Raw genomic sequence first — 21,575 nt, 5'->3', positions numbered from 1 at the left:
AAGGGAGTGCTGCACTGTCATTATTGAGGGAGTGCTGCACTGTCGGTACTGAGGGAGTGCTGCACTGTCATTACTGAGGGAGTGCCGCACTGTCGGTACTGAGGGAGTGCTGCACTGTCATTACTGAGGGAGTGCTGCATTGTCTGTACTGAGGGAGTGCTGCACTGTCATTACCGAGGGAGTGCCGCGCTGTCGGTACTGAGGGAGTGCTGCACTGTCATTACTGAGGGAGTGCCGCACTGTCTGTACTGAGGGAGTGCTGCACTGTCATTACTGAGGGAGTGCTGCACTGTCATTACTGAGGGAGTGATGCACTGTCTGTACTGAGGGAGTGCTGCACTGTCATTACTGAGGGAGTGCCGCACTGTCTGTACTGAGGGAGTGCTGCACTGTCATTACTGAGGGAGTGCTGCACTGTCTGTACTGAGGGAGTGCCGCACTGTCTGTACTGAGGGAGTGCCGCACTGTCATTACTGAGGGAGTGCCGCACTGTCATTACTGAGGGAGTGCCGCACTGTCATTACTGAGGGAGTGCCGCACTGTCATTACTGAGGGAATGCTGCACTGTCTGTACTGAGGGAGTGCTGCACTGTCATTACTGAGGGAGTGCTGCACTGTCTGTACTGAGGGAGTGCTGCACTGTCATTACTGAGGGAGTGCTGCACTGTCATTACTGAGGGAGTGCTGCACTGTCATTACTGAGGGAGTGTTGCACTGTCATTACTGAGGGAGTGATGCACTGTCATTACTGAGGGAGTGCTGCACTGTCTGTACTGAGGGAGTGCTGCACTGTCCATACTGAGGGAGTGCTGCACTGTCATTACTAAGGGAGTGCTGCACTGTCATTATTGAGGGAGTGCTGCACTGTCGGTACTGAGGGAGTGCTGCACTGTCATTACTGAGGGAGTGCTGCATTGTCTGTACTGAGGGAGTGCCGCACTGTCATTACTGAGGGAGTGCCGCACTGTCGGTACTGAGGGAGTGCTGCACTGTCGGTACTGAGGGAGTGCTGCACTGTCTGCCACTGCAATTTCTTCCCAGATGCCTGCAGTGTGACAACTCTGGAGCCACAGTTGTGGATGCGTGAGGTCTCCTGGTCACTCTTTGGGAAATAGCGGGAGGCAGTGAAACCCTTTGGGATGTCCTGAGGTGGTGAAGTGCTCGACAGAAATGCAAAGTCTGTTTAAATTCTCTCATCTTTCTTACAGAGGGGAGGTGGTATCGTTGGTTGACCATGTTGGAAAACCAGTTGTTATAAACCCCGAGATGCCTGCCAACTCTGTGAGGTGAGTCATCTTGCTAGACCTGGCGACAAAATGTACAACTGTTTTCCTGTATAAAGCGCGATTGTCAGCAATGTCCACTCGGGTCATTTCTTCAGTATCGGTACCGGCCAGGAGCAAATAGTCCAATAGTGAAGATCCTACATGGACGGGTAGAATTGTATGTGTGGATTAACAACACAAAGCAGAGTCAGTGATAGGGGAGAGTGTACATGGGGATGTAGGAGGGGATTAAATGGGTGGGTAGAGTCAGTGATAGGGGAGAGTGTACATGGGGATGTGAGAGGGGATTAAATGGGTGGGTAGAGTCAGTGATAGGGGAGAGTGTACATGGGGATGTGGGAGGGGATTAAATGGGTGGGTAGATTCAGTGATAAGGGAGGGTGTACATGGGGATGTGGGAGGGGATTAAATGGGTGGGTAGAGTCAATGATAGGGGGAGAGTGTACATGGGGATGTGGGAGGGGATTAAAGGGATGGGTAGAGTCAGTGATAGGGGAGAGTGTACATGGGGATGTGGGAGGGGATTAAATGGGTGGGTAGAGTCAGTGATAAGGGAGGGTGTACATGGGGATGTGGGAGGGGATTAAATGGGTGGGTAGAGTCAGTGATAAGGGAGGGTGTACATGGGGATGTGGGAGGGGAGTGAATGGGTGGGTAGAGTCAGTGATAGGGGGGGAGTGTACATGGGGGTGTGGGAGGGGATTAAATGGGTGGGTAGAGTCAGTGATAAGGGAGGGTGTACTTGGGACTGTGGGAGGGGATTAAATGGGTGGGTAGAGTCAGTGATAAGGGAGGGTGTACATGGGACTGTGGGAGGGGATTAAATGGGTGGGTAGAGTCAGTGATAGGGGGAGAGTGTACACAGGAATACTGCACACAGAGTTAAATATTTATATTTCTACAAAGTCACTAATTCCCCCCATCTTTTTACAGTTTTCCATATAAAGTTATTGCTGTGACTGACCAACACACAGGTACGCGATATTCACTGTCATATAAACTGCCCAGCGTTGTCCCAATATAGCAGCGGCACAGGCTAAAATATTAATAACCTGCTCTGAGTTCTTCTTCAAAGCCAAGGTTAAATATAAAGCTGGTCAAAGGTCCTAAACTTCAAGAACAGTCACAGCACCAGTTCTTATAGAGATCAGCACTGTCAGATGGTCAGTACTGAGGGAGAGCTGCACTGTCGGAGGGTCAGTACTGAGGGAGTGCTGCACTGTCGGAGGGTCAGTACTGAGGGAGTGCTGCACTGACGGAGGGTCAGTATTGAGGGAGTGCCGCACTGTCAGAGGGTCAGTACTGAGGGAGTGCCGCACTGTCAGAGGGTCAGTACTGAGGGTGTGCAGCACTGTCAGAGGGCCAGTACTGAGGGAGTGCTGCACTGTCGGAGGGTCAGTACTGAGGGAGTACTGCACTGTCGTAAGGTCACTACTGAGGGAGTGCTGCACTGTCAGAGGGTCAGTACTGAGGGAGTGCCGCACTGTCGGAGGGTCATTACTGAGGGAGTGCTGCACTGTCGGAGGGTCATTACTGAGGGAGTGCTGCACTGTCGGGGGGTCAGTACTGAGGGAGTGCTGCACTGTCAGAGGGTCAGTACTGAGGGAGTGCTGCACTATCGGAGGGTCAGTACTGAGGGAGTGCTGCACTGTCGGGGGGGTCAGTACTGAGGGAGTGCCGCACTGTCAGAGGGTCAGTACTGAGGGTGTGCAGCACTGTCAGAGGGTCAGTACTGAGGGAGTGCCGCACTGTCGGAGGGTCATTACTGAGGGAGTGCTGCACTGTCGGAGGGTCATTACTGAGGGAGTGCTGCACTGTCGGGGGGTCAGTACTGAGGGAGTGCTGCACTGTCAGAGGGTCAGTACTGAGGGAGTGCTGCACTGTCAGAGGACCAGTACTGAGGGAGTCCTGCATTGTCAGAGGGTCAGTACTGAGGGAGTGCTGCACTGTCAGAGGGTCAGTACTGAGGGAGTGCTGCACTGTCGGAGGGTCAGTACTGAGGGAGTGCTGCACTGTCGGGGGGTCAGTACTGAGGGAGTGCAGCACTGTCAGAGGTGCTGTCTTTCAGATGAGACATTAAACTGTGGCTCTTTCTGCCGTCTCAGGCGGGTGTGAAAAGTCCTGCTATTTGTAAGAGGAGCAGTGGGGAGTTCTCCCCGGTGTCCTCGGGCCGATATTTATCCCTCATCCAACCTCACTGCTGCTTGTGGGATCTTGCTGTGCACAAATTGGCTGCTGCGTTTCCGACAGTATAACTGTGACCTCACTGGAGAAAAAAATCCTTTGTTGGCTGTGAAATGCCCTGAGGTGGGAACAGGCGCTAAAGACATGGGGGTTATTTCATTTTTTCTGTGCTCGCTGTGACCTGCTCTTAATGGTCCACTCGACTATAATGCTCTATTGCAGAACCATACCCCAGTAGCGTACTGTCTGATTAAACACTACTGCAGAACAGTTAGACCACAAGCTGCTTCACCCATGTCACGCCGAGGTATAGCACACTGAACATTTCAAAATGGGGCCGGGGTTATTTCTGATGTTCATTTCTACAGGGATGGAATTGAAAGACAAGCTGTGTTCAACTCCTGTCAAACCGTGGTTAGTCCACACTGGGAGCACTGTGCACAGTTCCAGTCTCCGTATCCCTTGGTCAGACCACACTGGGGGCACTGTGCACAGTTCCAGTCTCCGTATCCCTTGGTTAGAAAACACTGGGAGCACTGTGCACAGTTCCAGTCTCTGTATCCCTTGGTCAGACCACACTGGGAGCACTGTGCACAGTTCCAGTCTACATATCCCTTGGTTAGACCACACTGGGAACACTGTGCTCAGTTCCAGTCTCCATATCCCTTGGTTAGACTGCACTGGGAGCACTGTGCACAGTTCCAGTCTCCGTATCCCTTGGTTAGACAACACTGGGAGCACAGTGCACAGTTCCAGTCTCCATATCCCTTGGTTAGACCACACTGGGAGCACTGTGCACAGTTCCGGTCTCCATATCCCTTGGTTAGACCACACTGGGATCGCTGTGCACAGTTCTAGTCTCCATATCCCTTGGTTAGACCACACTGGGATCGCTGTGCACAGTTCTGGTCTCCATATCCCTTGGTTAGACCACACTGGGATCGCTGTGCACAGTTCCGGTCTCCATATCCCTTGGTTAGACCACACTGGGATCACTGTGCACAGTTCCAGTCTCCGTATCCCTTGGTTAGACAACACTGGGAGCACTGTGCACAGTTCCAGTCTCCATATCCCTTGGTTAGACCACACTGGGAGCACTGTGCACAGTTCCGGTCTCCATATCCCTTGGTTAGACCACACTGGGATCGCTGTGCACAGTTCTGGTCTCCATATCCCTTGGTTAGACCACACTGGGATCGCTGTGCACAGTTCTGGTCTCCATATCCCTTGGTTAGACCACACTGGGAGCACTGTATACCGTTCTGGTCCCCATATCCCTTGGTTAGACCACACTGGGAGCACTGTGCACAGTTCCAGTCTCCATATCCCCTGGTTAGACCACACTGGGAGCACTGTGCACAGTTCCAGTCTCCATATCTCTTGGTTAGACCACACTGGGAGCACTGTGCACAGTTCCAGTCTCCATATCCCTTGGTTAGACCACACTGGGAGCACTGTATACCGTTCTGGTCTCCATATCCCTTGGTTAGACCACACTGGGAGCACTGTATACCGTTCTGGTCTCCATATCCCTTGGTTAGACCACACTGGGAGCTCTGTGCACAGTTCTCCTTGTTCTAAAAATGATATAGTTACTGGAGAAGTTGCCATAATATTTTCCAAAATGAAACCAGCTGGTTATAATGATCAGGAAAGACTGAACAGGCTGAGGTTATTTTCCCTAGAAAAGAGAAGGCTGAGGGGGTGACCTGATCGAGGTCTCTAAGATGATGAAAGGATTTCGATGGGGCAGACGTAGAGAAGATGTTTCCACTTGTCGGAGTGAGACCAGAACTAGGGGACCATCGATATAAGATCGTCATTGATAAACCCAATGTGGATTTCAGGAGAAACCTCTTTACCCAGAGAGTGGGGAGAATGTGGGACTCGCTCCCACAGGGAGTGATCGAGGTGAATAGTGTCGATGTGTTTAAGGGGGAAGCTGGATAAACACATGAGGGACAAAGGACTAGAAGGATATGGGGATGGGGCGAGATGGAGAAGGGGGGTGGGAGGAGGCTGGTGTGGAGCAGAAACACCAACACGGAGGAGATGGGCCAAATGGCCTGTTTCTGTAGTTTCTTAACCATATGCTCCTGACCCCTCACCACATTAAAGCTGTGCTTGACCTTGACTCTGTATGTGTAGCCATTCCGATCGATAAGTTCTGAAGAAAGCTTAGGCCTCTGTCTCTTCTCATTAAACTCAAGCAATTTTGTCTCTTAATTTCACAGGTCATGAAAAACTTCTGCAAAATATTTTAGTTGAGGTTGCGCAACACCTTTCCAGGTAAGGCTAGACAGCAACACGTGAACACGGGAATGCAGGAACACAGCAACATGGGAACACGGGAACACGGGAACACAGGAACACAGCAACATGGGAACACAGGAACACAGGAACACCGCAACATGGGAACACAAGAATGCAGGAACATAGGAACGCAGGATCACCGCAATGGGAACACAGGAACACAGCAACATGGGAACACAGGAACGCAGGAACACAGCAACATGGGAACACAGGAATGCAGGAACATGGGAACACAGGAACACAGGAACATGGGAACACAGGAACGCAGGAACACAGCAACATGGGAACACAGGAACGCAGGATCACCGCAACATGGGAACACAGGAACACAGCAACATGGGAACACAGGAACGCAGGAACACAGCAACATGGGAACACAGGAATGCAGGAACATGGGAACACAGGAACGCAGGATCACCGCAACATGGGAACACAGGAACACAGCAACATGGGAACACAGGAACGCTGGAACACAGCAACATGGGAACACGGGAACACGGGAACACAGGATCACAGCAACATGGGAACACAGGAACACAGGAACACCGCAACATGGGAACACAAGAATGCAGGAACATAGGAACGCAGGATCACCGCAATGGGAACACAGGAACACAGCAACATGGGAACACAGGAATGCAGGAACATGGGAACACAGGAACACAGCAACATGGGAACACAGGAACGCAGGAACACAGCAACATGGGAACACAGGAACACAGCAACATGGGAACACAGGAACGCAGGAACACAGCAACATGGGAACACAGGAATGCAGGAACATGGGAACACAGGAACGCAGGATCACCGCAACATGGGAACACAGGAACACAGCAACATGGGAACACAGGAACGCTGGAACACAGCAACATGGGAACACAGGAATGCAGGAACATGAGAACACAGGAACACAGCAACATGGGAACCCAGGAACACAGGAGCACAGGAACTTGGGAGCACAGGAACGCGGGAACATGGGAACATGGGAATGCAGGAACACAGCAACATGGGAGCACAGGAATGCAGCAACATGGGAACACGGGAATGCAGGAAAACAGCAACATGGGAACACAGTAATGCAGGAACATGGGAACACAGGAACGCAGGAACACAGCAACATTGGAACATGAAAACTCAGGGAAACAGCAACATTGGAACACAGCAACATGGGAACATGAGAACTCAGGAACACAACAACATTGGAACACAGCAACATGGGAACACAGCAACATGGGAACACAGCAACATTGGAACACAGCAACATGGGAACACAGCAACATGGGAACACAGCAACATTGGAACATGAGAACTCAGGGACACAGCAACGTTGGAACACAGCAACATCGGAACACAGCAACATGGGAACACAGCAACATTGGAACATGAGAACTCAGGGACACAGCAACATTGGAACACAGCAACATGGGAACACGGGAACTTAGGAACACAGGAACATGGGAACACGGGAACTCAGGAACACAGCAACATGGGAAAACGGGAACTCAGGAACACAGCGACATGGGAACACGGGAACTCAGGAACACAGGAACATGGGAACACAGGAACACAGCGACATGGGAACACGGGAACTCTGGAACACAGCGACATGGGAACACGGGAATTCAGGAACACAGCAACATGGGAACATGGGAACACAGGAACACAGCGACATGGGAACACGGGAATTCTGGAACACAGCGACATGGGAACACGGGCACTCTGGAACACAGCAACATGGGAACACGGGAACTCGGGAACACAGCAACATGGGAACACGGGAACTCGGGAACACAGCAACATGGGAACATGGGAACACAGGAACATGGGAACTCAGCAACATGGGAACACAGCAACATGGGAACATGGGAACACAGGAACATGGGAACTCAGCAACATGGGAACTCAGCAACATGGGAACACAGGAACACATGAACATATAACCAGAGTGACTTAGCCACATGGGAGTGTAGGCTCCCTAAATTCACCTTATCCCCTTGTTGAGATAAGCAGTCTGAGACATCCATTAACTGGGTTACTGAGCCTTTCACCCTGGGGCGTCTGCACCCTTTTAGCCGTTACCAGCCCTGGACAGCCAGCCTCGGTGAGCCACTCGACTACAGTGGGCATCGTGGCCTTAATCCAATTCTGTCCCCCAGTGAGCACCCGTGTTCCTGTGTTCCCAGTGTATCTGCACCCCCATAACCGAGCTGGGGGGGGGGTTTGGAGCCGGTGAGGGTTACACGATGACGAGGCATGCCCTGGTTGAATACCTCCCCAATGCTCACTGACCGGAGGGTGTCCACATTTCCCCAAACCCTTCCTCAGCGAGGGTCAAGGTGCTCGGAGAGGAGGGAGGAGGCCAGACATCATGGACACCCACGTCCAGAAAAGGGGGAAACAGGTACGCAAAGGTCAGGAATAGGAGCAAGAGGGAGGCCATTTGGCCCCTCGAGGCCTGTTCAGTACGATCCCGGCTGATCTCCTACCTCAGCTCCACTTTCCCGCCTTATCCCCCGGTGCCCAAAAACCCATCGATCCCGGTCTTGAATAGACTCAACGTCGGAGCACCCACCGCTCCCTGGAGGAGGGAATCCCAAAGACTCGCAAGCCTCTGAGTGAAGGCATTTCTCCTCGTCTCTGTCCAAAATGGCTGACCCCCTTGTCCTGAGACTGTGACCCCCCCCCCCCCCCACACCCCAAACCCTCCGGCTCCACCAAAACTCTCCAGTCGCATTGGTGGGGGCATCGGGGTTTGGTGGGGGGGGGTGGTTGGTGAAGGGGGTGAGAAGCAACCCCTCAGCATCGAGCCGGTCAAACCCTCCGAGGATTTAGTGTTTCTATGTTCCCATGTTGCTGTGTCCCTGTGTTCCCATGTTCCTGAGTTCCCATGTTCCCATGTTCCTGAGTTCCCATGTTCCCATGTTCCTGAGTTCCCATGTTCCCATGTTGCTGTGTTCCCATGTTCCCATGTTCCCATGTTCCTGAGTTCCCATGTTCCCATGTTCCTGAGTTCCCATGTTGCTGTGTTCCCATGTTCCCATGTTCCTGAGTTCCCATGTTGCTGTGTTCCCATGTTCCCATGTTCCCATGTTCCCAAGTTCCCATGTTCCCATGTTCCTGAGTTCCCATGTTGCTGTGTTCCCATGTTCCTGAGTTCCCATGTTGCTGTGTTCCCATGTTCCTGAGTTCCCATGTTCCCATGTTCCTGACTTCCCATGTTCCCATGTTCCTGAGTTCCCATGTTGCTGTTTTCCCATGTTCCCATGTTCCTGAGTTCCCATGTTGCTGTGTTCCCATGTTCCCATGTTCCCATGTCCCTGAGTTCCCATGTCCCCATGTTGCTGTGTTCCCATGTTCCCATGTTCCTGAGTTCCCATGTTCCCATGTTGCTGTGTTACCATGTTCCCATGTTCCCATGTTCCTGAGTTCCCATGTTGCTGTGTCCCTGTGTTCCCATGTTCCTGAGTTCTCATGTTCCCATGTTCCTGAGTTCCCATGTTCCCATGTTCCTGAGTTCCCATGTTCCCATGTTGCTGTGTTCCCATGTTCCCATGTTGCTGTGTTCCCATGTTCCCATGTTCCATGTTCCTGAGTTCCCATGTTCCCATGTTCCTGAGTTCCCATGTTGCTGTGTTCCCATGTTCCCATGTTCCTGAGTTCCCATGTTGCTGTGTTCCCATGTTCCCATGTTCCCATGTTCCCAAGTTCCCATGTTCCCATGTTCCTGAGTTCCCATGTTGCTGTGTTCCCATGTTCCTGAGTTCCCATGTTGCTGTGTTCCCATGTTCCTGAGTTCCCATGTTCCCATGTTCCTGACTTCCCATGTTCCCATGTTCCTGAGTTCCCAAGTTGCTGTTTTCCCATGTTCCCATGTTCCTGAGTTCCCATGTTGCTGTGTTCCCATGTTCCCATGTTCCCATGTTCCTGAGTTCCCATGTCCCCATGTTGCTGTGTTCCCATGTTCCCATGTTCCTGAGTTCCCATGTTCCCATGTTGCTGTGTTACCATGTTCCCATGTTCCCATGTTCCTGAGTTCCCATGTTGCTGTGTTCCCATGTTCCCATGTTCCTGAGTTCCCATGTTCCCATGTTCCTGAGTTCCCATGTTGCTGTGTTCCCATGTTCCCATGTTCCTGAGTTCCCATGTTGCTGTGTTCCCATGTTCCCATGTTCCCATGTTCCTGAATTCCCATGTTCCCATGTTCCTGAGTTCCCATGTTGCTGTGTTCCCATGTTCCCATGTTCCTGAGTTCCCATGTTGCTGTGTTCCCATGTTCCCATGTTCCCATGTTCCTGAATTCCCATGTTGCTGTGTTCCCATGTTCCCATGTTCCTGAGTTCCCATGTTCCCATGTTCCTGAGTTCCCATGTTGCTGTGTTCCCATGTTCCCATGTTCCTGAGTTCCCATGTTGCTGTGTTCCCATGTTCCCATGTTCCTGAGTTCCCATGTTCCCATGTTCCCATGTTCCTGAGTTCCCATGTTCCCATGTTCCCATGTTCCTGAGTTCCCATGTTGCTGTGTTCCCATGTTCCTGAGTTCCCATGTCACCATGTTGCTGTGTTCCCATGTTCCCATGTTCCTGAGTTCCCATGTTCCCATGTTGCTGTGTTCCCATGTTCCCATGTTCCTGAGTTCCCATGTTGTTGTGTTCCCATGTTCCTGAGTTCCCATGTTCCCATGTTCCTGAGTTCCCATGTTCCCATGTTCCTGAGTTCCCATGTTCCTGAGTTCCCATGTTCCCATGTTCCTGAGTTCCCATGTTCCCATGTTGCTGTGTTCCCATGTTCCCATGTTGCTGTGTTCCCATGTTCCCATGTTCCTGAGTTCCCATGTTCCCATGTTGCTGTGTTCCCATGTTCCCATGTTCCCATGTTGCTGTGTTCCCGAATTCCCGTGTTCCCATGTTGCTGTGTTCCCGAGTTCCCGTGTTCCCATGTCGCTGTGTTCCAGAGTTCCCGTGTTCCCATGTCGCTGTGTTCCAGAATTCCCGTGTTCCCATGTCGCTGTGTTCCTGTGTTCCCATGTTCCCATGTTGCTGTGTTCCTGAGTTCCCGTGTTCCCATGTCGCTGTGTTCCAGAGTTCCCGTGTTCCCATGTCGCTGTGTTCCTGTGTTCCCATGTTCCCATGTTCCCATGTTCCTGTGTTCCTGAGTTCCCGTGTTCCCATGTCGCTGTGTTCCTGAGTTCCCGTTTTCCCATGTTGCTGTGTTCCTGAGTTCCTGTGTTCCCATGTTCCTGTGTTCCTAAGTTCCCGTGTTCCCATGTTGCTGTGTTCCAATGTTGCTGTGTCCCTGAGTTCTCATGTTCCAATGTTGCTGTGTTCCCATGTTGCTGTGTTCCCATGTTGCTGTGTTCCCATGTTGCTGTGTTCCCATGTTCCCATGTTCCTGAGTTCCCATGTTGCTGTGTTCCCATGTTCCCATGTTCCTGAGTTCCCATGTCCCCATGTTGCTGTGTTCCCATGTTCCCATGTTCCTGAGTTCCCATGTTCCCATGTTGCTGTGTTCCCATGTTCCCATGTTCCTGAGTTCCCATGTTGCTGTGTTCCCATGTTCCCATGTTCCCATGTTCCTGAGTTCCCATGTCCCCATGTTGCTGTGTTCCCATGTTCCCATGTTCCTGAGTTCCCATGTTCCCATGTTGCTGTGTTCCCATGTTGCTGTGTTCCGATGTTGCTGTGTTCCCATGTTCCCATGTTCCTGAGTTCCCATGTTGCTGTGTTCCCATGTTCCCATGTTCCTGAGTTCCCATGTCCCCATGTTGCTGTGTTCCCATGTTCCCATGTTCCTGAGTTCCCATGTTCCCATGTTGCTGTGTTCCCATGTTCCCATGTTCCTGAGTTCCCATGTTGCTGTGTTCCCATGTTCCCATGTTCCTGAGTTCCCATGTCCCCATGTTGCTGTGTTCCCATGTTCCCATGTTCCTGAGTTCCCATGTTCCCATGTTGCTGTGTTCCCATGTTCCCATGTTCCTGAGTTCCCATGTTGTTGTGTTCCCATGTTCCTGAGTTCCCATGTTCCCATGTTCCTGAGTTCCCATGTTCCCATGTTCCCATGTTCCTGAGTTCCCATGTTGCTGTGTTCCCATGTTCCCATGTTCCTGAGTTCCCATGTCCCCATGTTGCTGTGTTCCCATGTTCCCATGTTCCTGAGTTCCCATGTTCCCATGTTGCTGTGTTCCCATGTTCCCATGTTCCTGAGTTCCCATGTTCCTGTGTTCCCATGTTCCTGAGTTCCCATGTTCCCATGTTCCTGAGTTCCCATGTTCCCATGTTGCTGTGTTCCCATGTTCCCATGTTCCTGAGTTCCCATGTTGTTGTGTTCCCATGTTCCTGAGTTCCCATGTTCCCATGTTCCTGAGTTCCCATGTTCCCATGTTCCCATGTTCCTGAGTTCCCATGTTCCTGAGTTCCCATGTTCCCATGTTCCTGAGTTCCCATGTTACCATGTTCCTGAGTTCCCATGTTGCTGTGTTCCCATGTTCCCATGTTGCTGTGTTCCAATGTTCCCATGTTCCTGAGTTCCCATGTTCCCATGTTGCTGTGTTCCCATGTTCCCATGTTCCCATGTTGCTGTGTTCCAGAATTCCCGTGTTCCCATGTCGCTGTGTTCCTGTGTTCCCATGTTCCCATGTTGCTGTGTTCCTGAGTTCCCGTGTTCCCATGTCGCTGTGTTCCAGAGTTCCCGTTTTCCCATGTCGCTGTGTTCCTGTGTTCCCATGTTCCCGTGTTCCCATGTTCCTGTGTTCCTGAGTTCCCATGTTCCCATGTCGCTGTGTTCCTGAGTTCCCGTTTTCCCATGTTGCTGTGTTCCTGAGTTCCCGTGTTCCCATGTTCCTGTGTTCCTAAGTTCCCGTGTTCCCATGTTGCTGTGTTCCAATGTTGCTGTGTCCCTGAGTTCTCATGTTCCAATGTTGCTGTGTTCCCATGTTGCTGTGTTCCCATGTTCCCATGTTCCCATGTTCCTGAGTTCCCATGTCCCCATGTTGCTGTGTTCCCATGTTCCCATGTTCCTGAGTTCCCATGTTCCCATGTTGCTGTGTTCCCATGTTCCCATGTTCCTGAGTTCCCATGTTGCTGTGTTCCCATGTTCCCATGTTCCCATGTTCCTGAGTTCCCATGTTCCCATGTTGCTGTGTTCCCATGTTGCTGTGTTCCGATGTTGCTGTGTTCCCATGTTCCCATGTTCCTGAGTTCCCATGTTGCTGAGTTCCCATGTTCCCATGTTCCTGAGTTCCCATGTCCCCATGTTGCTGTGTTCCCATGTTCCCATGTTCCTGAGTTCCCATGTTCCCATGTTGCTGTGTTCCCATGTTCCTGAGTTCCCATGTTGCTGTGTTCCCATGTTCCCATGTTCCTGAGTTCCCATGCCCCCATGTTGCTGTGTTCCCATGTTCCCATGTTCCTGAGTTCCCATGTTCCCATGTTGCTGTGTTCCCATGTTCCCATGTTCCTGAGTTCCCATGTTCCCATGTTCCTGAGTTCCCATGTTCCCATGTTCCTGAGTTCCCATGTTCCTGAGTTCCCATGTTGCTGTGTTCCCATGTTCCCATGTTCCTGAGTTCCCATGTCCCCATGTTGCTGTGTTCCCATGTTCCCATGTTCCTGAGTTCCCATGTTCCCATGTTGCTGTGTTCCCATGTTCCCATGTTCCTGAGTTCCCATGTTGTTGTGTTCCCATTTTCCTGAGTTCCCATGTTCCCATGTTCCCATGTTCCTGAGTTCCCATGTTCCTGAGTTCCCATGTTCCCATGTTCCTGAGTTCCCATGTTCCCATGTTCCTGAGTTCCCATGTTGCTGTGTTCCCATGTTCCCATGTTGCTGTGTTCCAATGTTCCCATGTTGCTGTGTTCCTATGTTCCCATGTTCCTGAGTTCCTATGTTCCCATGTTGCTGTGTTCCCATGTTCCTGTGTTCCCATGTTCCCATGTTCCTGAGTTCCCATGTTCCCATGTTGCTGTGTTCCCTTGTTCCTGTGTTCCCATGTTCCCATGTTCCTGAGTTCCCATGTTCCCATGTTCCTGTGTTCCCATGTTCCCATGTTCCCATGTTCCTGAGTTCCCATGTTCCCATGTTGCTGTGTTCCCATGTTCCCATGTTCCTGAGTTCACCTCTCTTTTCGCTATACTGCAGGGATTTATTTCAAGAGGACTAGAATATAAGAGCAGGGATGTGCTGCTGAAGCTTTATAAGCCTCTGGTCAGACCACATTTAGAATATTGTGAGCAATTTTGGGCCCCGTATCTCAGGAAGGATGTGCTGGCCCTGGAGAGGGTCCAGAGGAGGTTCACGAGAACGATCCCAGGAATGAAACATATGAGGAACGTTTGAGGACTCTGGGTCTATACTCGATGGAGTTTAGAAGGATGAGGAAGGGTGGGGGATCTGATTGAAACTTACAGAATACTGAAAGGCCTGGATAGAGTGGACGTGGGGAAGATGTTTCCATTAGTAGGAGAGACTAGGACCCGAGGGTACAGCCTCATAGTAAAGGGAAGACCTTTTAGAACAGAGATGAGGAGAAACTTCTTTAGCCAGAGAGTGGTGAATCTATGGAATTAATTGCTACAGAAGGCTGTGGAGGCCGAGTCATTGAGTGTATTTAAGACCGAGATAGATAGGTTCTTGCTTGGTAAGGGGGTCAAAAGTTACGGGGAGAAGGTGGGAGAATGGGGTTGAGATACTTATCAGCCATGATTGAATGGCGGAGCAGACTCGATGGGCCGAATGGCCTCATTTCCGCTCCTATGTCTCATGGTCTAACACCGGCCCATTCTCCTTGACCTCTCCCTCATGGGACAGTCTTCTCGGAGAGAGTGTGAAAGATCCCATGGTCACTCATTTGGAGGAAGAGAAAGGGGGGGGTGGGGGGTCTGGGGGGGGCGGGTGGGGGAGTTCTCCCTGGTGTCCCTGGGGCTGATATTTATCCCTCGGCTAACATCACTGGAGAAAAAGAGAACCCGGTGAACCCGTTAGGGTGTGGGCTCTTTGAGGGAGCTTCCTGCGCGTAGATTGGTTGTCCCATTTCCTACATGATGAATGAAAGCTCCTTCGTCGGCCTTGAAACGCTTTTGGATACTCCTGGGGTGGGGGGAAGGGTGCGGGGGGGGTGGGGAGGAGGGTGGGGGGGGGGCGGGTGGGGGTAGCGGGGGTGGATGAGGGAACACTCTCCAGCCTTTCACTTTCCTCAAACTGGAATGTCTTTCAGAGCCTTGGGAATCGATGCTTTCAGAAGCGAGCTCTCGGCCAAACTGGACACCCTGGAGCGGAGAGTGGACGGTGAGTGGGCTGAACCTCCCAAGCGTGGGCCCCTGGCAAGGTGGTGTTTCCCCCCCTTGTCGGCGGCCTGTCCGTCGCAGAGAGGCTGGGAGAGAGGAGGCCATTCAGCCCGTCGCACCTGTGCCGGCTCTTTGGAAGGTCTATCCAATTAGTACCCTCTCTCTCACCCTCCTGCTCGTTCCCCCCCCACAGACCTGCAAATCTTTCCCCTTCGAGTATTTCTCCAATTCCCCCGCACTGTTTTTTGAAAGTTCCTATTGAATCTGCTTCCACCGCCCTTTCAGGCAGCGCCTTCCAGATCACAACAACTCGCTGGGTCAAAAAATAATCCTCCTCATCTCCCCCCCTCTGGTCCTTTTCCCCGATTCTCTTCAACCTGTGTCCCTCTGGTTACCGACCCTCCTGTTACAGGAAACACTTTCTCCTCATCGACTCTGTCCAAACCCGCCTCCTGATGTTGAACGTCCCGATTCAATCTCCCCCCCTTAACCTTCTCCGCTCCGAGGGAGAACGACCCCAGCTTCTCCCGGCCCCTCCACACGGACTGAAGTCGCCTCATCCCCTGGGAACCGTCCCAGTAAATCTCCCTCCGCACCCCACACCCCGCCCACTCTCAGATGAAGCTTCTTGATCATTGTTAGTTCCGCCCTGCAGAAGAAACAGGAGCAGCAGGAGGCCATTCAGCCCCTCGACTCTGCTCTCCCGCTCAACGCGCTCATGGCTGACCTCCTAACTCAGCTCCACTTTCCCGCCGTCTCCCTCGGTGCCCAGAGACCCATCGATCTCGGTCTCGAATAGACTCGATGGTGGAGCGCCCACCACTCCACGGGCTGTGGGAAGGTGGGGGGGGTGTGGGAGAGAGAGAATCCCAAAGATTGGCAACCCTCCGAGTGAAGACCTTTCTCTCGGCCTCCATCCAAAGTGGCCGACCCCCTTAACCCTGGGGCTCAGGCCCAACCAACCACCAAGGTGATCGTGGAATGTTCCAGAGCTTCTTCCCCCGCAAACACCCCCCCCCCCCCACCGCCCACCACCCCCGCCCACCACCGGCCCGGTGGAGCCTGAGGTTGCGGAACGCGGACTCGCAGTTTTCACTGGGATTCCTTCCTGTTGGCAGTGGGCAGTCAGAAGGCGGTGGAGGTGCGGAGGTGCGGCGAAGACATCCGGAAGCTGAGGGAGGCTGTCGGCCAGGCGGAAAAGTAAGAGAAAAACCGATCCGCCAGCGCTCGGCCTCGGTCCCAAATCGCCGGACTTCGACCCTCGGGGTGAGAGGGACGTCTCGGAGGTATAGGTGGGGAGGAGGGGGGTGTTTAACTCCAGCGCCTGGGTTTCCCCGGCAAAGCTGCGGTGGGTTGCCCGCCCCTTATTGCCCCTTATTGCCCCTACAGGACACGTCGGTGAGCAGCGTTCCTGAAGGCTGGGAGCTGGTCTCACGTGACTGAGAGGCTCACACGGCCATTCCAGAGGGGCGGGTAAGAGACAACCACTGACCCTCCGACAGTGCGGCGCTCCCTCAGTACTGACCCTCTGACAGTGCGACTCTCCCTCAGTACTGACCCTCCGACAGTGCGGCACTCCCTCAGTACTGACCCTCCGACAGCGCAGTGCTCCCTCAGTACTGACCCTCTGAGAGTGCAGCATTCCCTTAGTACTGACCCTCTGACAGTGCAACACTCCCTCAGCACTGACCCTCCGACAGTGCAACACTCCCTCAGCACTGACCCTCCGACAGCGCAGCACTCCCTCAGTACTGACCCTCTGACAGTGCAGCACTCCCTCAGCACTGATCCTCTGACAGTGCAGCACTCCCTCAGTACTGACCCTCTGACAGTGCAGCACTCCCTCAGTACTGACCCTCCGACAGTGCAGCACTCCCTCAGTACTGACCCTCCGACAGTGCAGCACTCCCTCAGCACTCATCGCTGTGGGTCTGGATTCACATGTAGGCCAGACCAGGTAAGCATGGCAGATTTCCCTCCCTCAAGGGATATGAGTGAACCAGATAGGTTTTTAGGTTGAACAGGTCCTGTTGCATTTCAGGTATTAAGCGAGGCTCTGCGAGTTTTGCTCTCTCTCTCTGCCTCTTTCTCTCGAGTTCTATCTCTCTCTTGTGGCTGTGTGAGTTTGAATTCCCCTCTGCAAAGATGTGAATTACCTAAACCAGGCTGCTGCTCCACAGCACCAGTACTGAAGGAGTGCTGCACTGTCAGAGGGTCAGTACTGAGGGAGTGCTGCACTGTCGGAGGGTCAGTGCTGAGGGAGTGCTGCACTGTCAGAGGATCAGTACTGAGGGAGTGCTGCACTGTCAGAGGGTCAGTACTGAGGGAGTGCTGCACTGTGGGAGGGTCAGTACTGAGGGAGTGCCGCACTGTCAGAGTGTCAGTACTGAGGGAGTGCTGCACTGTCAGAGGGTCAGTACTGAGGGAGTGCTGCACTGTGGGAGGGTCAGTACTGAGGGAGTGCCGCACTGTCGGAGGTTCGGTACTGAGGGAGCGCTGCACTGTCAGAGGGTCAGTACTGAGGGAGTGCTGCACTGTCAGAGGGTCTGTACTGAGGGAGTGCTACACTGTCAGAGGGTCAGTGCTGAGGGATTGCTGCACCATCAGAGGGTCAATACTGAGGGATTGCTGCACTGTCTGAGGGTCAGTACTGAGGGAGTGCTGCACTGTCGGAGGGTCAGTACTGAGGGAGTTCTGCACTGTCGGAGGTGCTGTCTTTCAGATGAGACATTAAACCGAGCAGGGGGGAGTTCTCCCCGGTGTCCTGGGGCCAATATTTATCCCTCAACCAACATCACTAAAAAGCAGATGTTCGCATTGCTGTTTGTGGGATCTTGCTGTGCGCCAATTGGCTGCTGCGTTTCTGACATTGCAACAGTGACCGCGCTTGAAGTCAAGTCCTTCCCTGGCTGTGAAACGCTTTGGTGTGGGGGGAGGTGCGTTCCGAGGCAGGGGAAGGCGCTAGGGACATGCACGTGTTGCGGGTCTCCTACAGCCCTTTGATCCTGGGAGATTTAGCCCTACTCTTTCTCACACCATACGCCAAATCTCTGTGCCTCTCCTGTCTTTGTTTCACTCCGCCAGGTCGGGCCATACGTGTGGCTGTGTCTCTCCAGGCAGTAACACAAAACTCTTGACTGCGAGGCGCGATGTCCCTACATATCCCAAGGTAGGTCTATTCCGTTCATTAACCCTGTGAGTCGATGTTAAGATGATAATAAACAGGAGTAGAGGGAAGGATGCGCCCTCTGTGCCTAGCTACGGAAGTTAAAGATATCCAACTGAAAGAAAGAGCGTATAATCCCACAATGTTCAGAAGATTGGACAGAAACAGCAAAGAACGACTGAAAGATGGTAGAGAAGGGAGAGATTAGAGTACGAGAGAAAGCTAGTTAGGAATATAAAAGCAGGAAGAACTTCTACAGGCATTGAAAAAGGAAAAGAGTGAGTAAAGCGAGTGTTGGTCCGCTGGAGGGTGAGATTGGGGAATTTATAATGGGAAAATAAGGAGATGGTGGATGAGTTGAACAGATAGTTTGCATCTTCACTATAGAGGATGCGAGTAACATCCCAGAAATAATTGTGAATCAGGAGCTGTGATGGAGGGAGGAAATTAAAACAATTCCGATCCCCAGGGGGACTGAGAACATTATGAGAACTAAAAGCTGACAATTCCCCGGGTGCTGATGGACTTCATCCTCGGGTCTGAAAAGGAGAGACTGCTGAGATCGTGGATGCACTGGTTTTAATTTTCAAAAATTCCCTCGATTCTGGAGAGGTCCCAACAGATTGGAAAATAGGGAATGTGACTCCTCTCTTCAAGAAAGGAGGGAGACAGAAAGCAGGAAGCTACAGACCAGTTAGATTAACACCTGCCATGGGGAAAATGCTGGAATCTATTATTAAGGGGGTTATAATGGGGCGCTTAGAAAATCTCAGTGTAATCAGGCAGAGTCACCATGGTTTTGTGAAAGGGAAATCATGTTTGGCTAATTTATTGACGTTCTTTAAGGAAGTGGATAAAGGGGAACCTGTGGATGTGCTGTACTTAGATTTCCGAAGGCATTTGACAAGGCGCCACATCCAATGTTACTACGGGAAGTAAGAGCTCATGGTGTAAGGTGTGATATATTAGCATGGATAGAGGTTTGGCTAGCTAACAGGGAACAGAGAGTAAGCATGAATGGGTCATTTTCAGGTTGGCAAGATGTGACGAGTGGAGTGTCACAGGGATCAGCGCTGGGGCCTCAGCTATTTACAATCGATATCAATGACTTGGATGAAGGGACCGAATGTAGAGTTGGTGAATCTGCTGATGAACAAGGATAGGCAGGAAAGGAAGTTGTGAAGAGGGCATGAGGAGTCTGCAAGGGGACATATACAGGTTAAGTAAGCGGGCAAAATTTTGGCGGACGGAGTATAATGTGGGAAAATGTCAACTTGTCCACTTGGACAGGGAGAGTAGATAAGGAGCAAATGAGCTAAATGGAGAGAGGCTGCAGGACTCTGGGATACAGAGGGATCTGGGTGTCCTGGTAAATGACTAAGGAAAAGTTAGTGCGTAGGAACAGCAAGTGATTGAAAAGGCAAGTGGAACACTGTTGTTTATTGCGAGGGAGAAGGAATATAAAAGACCACATCTGGGTAATTGCATCAGGAAGAGTTCGGCTGATTCCTGAGGTGGACGGAGTTGTCCTATGAGGAAAGGTTGGACAGACCGGGCCTGTGCCCATTGGAGATTAGAAGAATGAGAGGGACTGCAGCACTGCTGGAGGGTACTGAGGGAGTGCCGCACTGTCGGAGGGTCAGTACTGAGGGAGTGCTGCACTGTCAGAGGGTCAGTACTGAGGGAGTGCTGCACTGTCAGAGGGTCAGTACTGAGGGAGTGCTGCACTGTCGGGGGGTCAGTACTGAGGGAGCGCCGCACTGTGGGAGGGTCAGTACTGAGGGAGTGCTGCACTGTCGGAGAGTCAGTACTGAGGGAGTGCTGCACTGTCAGAGGGTCAGTACTGAGGGAGTGCTGCACTGTCAGAGGGTCAGTACTGAGGGAGTGCTGCACTGTCAGAGGGTCAGTACTGAGGGAGTGCTGCACTGTTAGAGGATCAGTGCTGAGGGAGTGCTGCCCTGTCAGAATGTCAGTACTGAGGGAGTGCTGCACTGTCGGAGAGTCAGTACTGAGGGAGTGCTGCACTGTCAGAGGGTCAGTACTGAGGGAGTGCCGCACTGTCGGAGGGTCAGTACTGAGGGAGTGCTGCACTGTCAGAGGGTCAGTACTGAGGAAGTGCCGCACTGTCGGAGGGTTAGTACTGAGGGAGTGCTGCACTGTCGGAGGGTCAGTACTGAGGGAGTGCTGCACTGTCAGAGGGTCAGTACTGAGGGAGTGCTGCACTGTCAGAGGGTCAGTACTGAGGGAGTGCTGCACTGTCAGAGGGTTAGTACTGAGGGAGTGCTGCACTGTCAGAGGGTCAGTACTGAGGGAGTGCTGCACTGTCGGAGGGTCAGTACTGAGGGAGTGCTGCCCTGTCAGAATGTCAGTACTGAGGGAGTGCTGCACTGTCGGAGAGTCAGTACTGAGGGAATGCTGCACTGTCGGAGGGTCAGTACTGAGGGAGTGCTGCACTGTCAGAGGGTCAGTACTGAGGGAGTGCCGCACTGTCGGAGGGTCAGTACTGAGGGAGTGCTGCACTGTCAGAGGGTCAGTACTGAGGGAGTGCTGCACTGTCGGAGGGTCAGTACTGAGGGAGTGATGCACTGTCAGAGGGTCAGTACTGAGGGAGTGCTGCACTGTCTGAGGGTCAGTACTGAGGGAGTGCTGCACTGTCGGAGGGTCAGTACTGAGGGAGTGCTGCACTGTCAGAGGGTCAGTACTGAGGGAGTGCTGCACTGTCAGAGGGTCAGTACTGAGGGAGTGCTGCACTGTCAGAGGGTTAGTACTGAGGGAGTGCTGCACTGTCAGAGGGTCAGTACTGAGGGAGTGCTGCACTGTCGGAGGGTCAGTACTGAGGGAGTGCTGCCCTGTCAGAATGTCAGTACTGAGGGAGTGCTGCACTGTCGGAGAGTCAGTACTGAGGGAGTGCTGCACTGTCGGAGGGTCAGTACTGAGGGAGTGCTGCACTGTCAGAGGGTCAGTACTGAGGGAGTGCCGCACTGTCGGAGGGTCAGTACTGAGGGAGTGCTGCACTGTCAGAGGGTCAGTACTGAGGGAGTTCTGCACTGTCGGAGGGTCAGTACTGAGGGAGTGCTGCACTGTCAGAGGGTCAGTACTGAGGGAGTGCTTCACTGTCTGAGGATCAGTACTGAGGGAGTGCTGCACTGTCGGAGGGTCAGTACTGAGGGAGTGCTGCACTGTCGGAGGGTCAGTACTGAGGGAGTGCTGCACTGTCAGAGTGTCAGTACTGAGGGAGTGCTGAACTGTCGGAGAGTCAGTACTGAGGGAGTGCAGCACTGTCAGACAGGCGCTGTGTGAATGTACATCTTTGTTTTTGTAGGGGTTGGAACAGTTTTAAGGAAATTGA

At 52.5% G+C, this 21,575-nt stretch overlaps 2 protein-coding genes across 5 annotated transcripts in view; one reads left to right on the top strand and one right to left on the bottom strand.

Moving 5' to 3' along the window:
• Positions 1-21,575, bottom strand: part of LOC121274034 (scavenger receptor cysteine-rich type 1 protein M130-like) — a 743,215-nt gene that overhangs the window by 410,090 nt on the left and 311,550 nt on the right. The window lies entirely within an intron of this gene.
• LOC121274035 (high affinity cGMP-specific 3',5'-cyclic phosphodiesterase 9A-like) overlaps positions 1-21,575 on the top strand; it is a 46,647-nt gene that overhangs the window by 9,702 nt on the left and 15,370 nt on the right. For all 4 annotated transcript variants that reach the window (XM_041181168.1, XM_041181169.1, XM_041181167.1 and 1 more), the window contains 6 exons: positions 1,209-1,286; positions 2,220-2,260; positions 5,705-5,759; positions 14,991-15,061; positions 16,179-16,260; positions 18,145-18,229. In XM_041181168.1, the coding sequence (XP_041037102.1) occupies positions 1,209-1,286; positions 2,220-2,260; positions 5,705-5,759; positions 14,991-15,061; positions 16,179-16,260; positions 18,145-18,229 (412 nt within the window). The remainder of the gene's footprint in view (positions 1-1,208; positions 1,287-2,219; positions 2,261-5,704; positions 5,760-14,990; positions 15,062-16,178; positions 16,261-18,144; positions 18,230-21,575) is intronic.

The sequence above is a fragment of the Carcharodon carcharias genome (genome assembly GCF_017639515.1).
Source record: "Carcharodon carcharias isolate sCarCar2 chromosome 29 unlocalized genomic scaffold, sCarCar2.pri SUPER_29_unloc_2, whole genome shotgun sequence".
NCBI lineage: Eukaryota > Metazoa > Chordata > Chondrichthyes > Lamniformes > Lamnidae > Carcharodon > Carcharodon carcharias.
The sequence above is the reverse complement of the archived record's forward strand: the minus strand, read 5'-3'. Positions and strand labels throughout refer to the sequence as shown.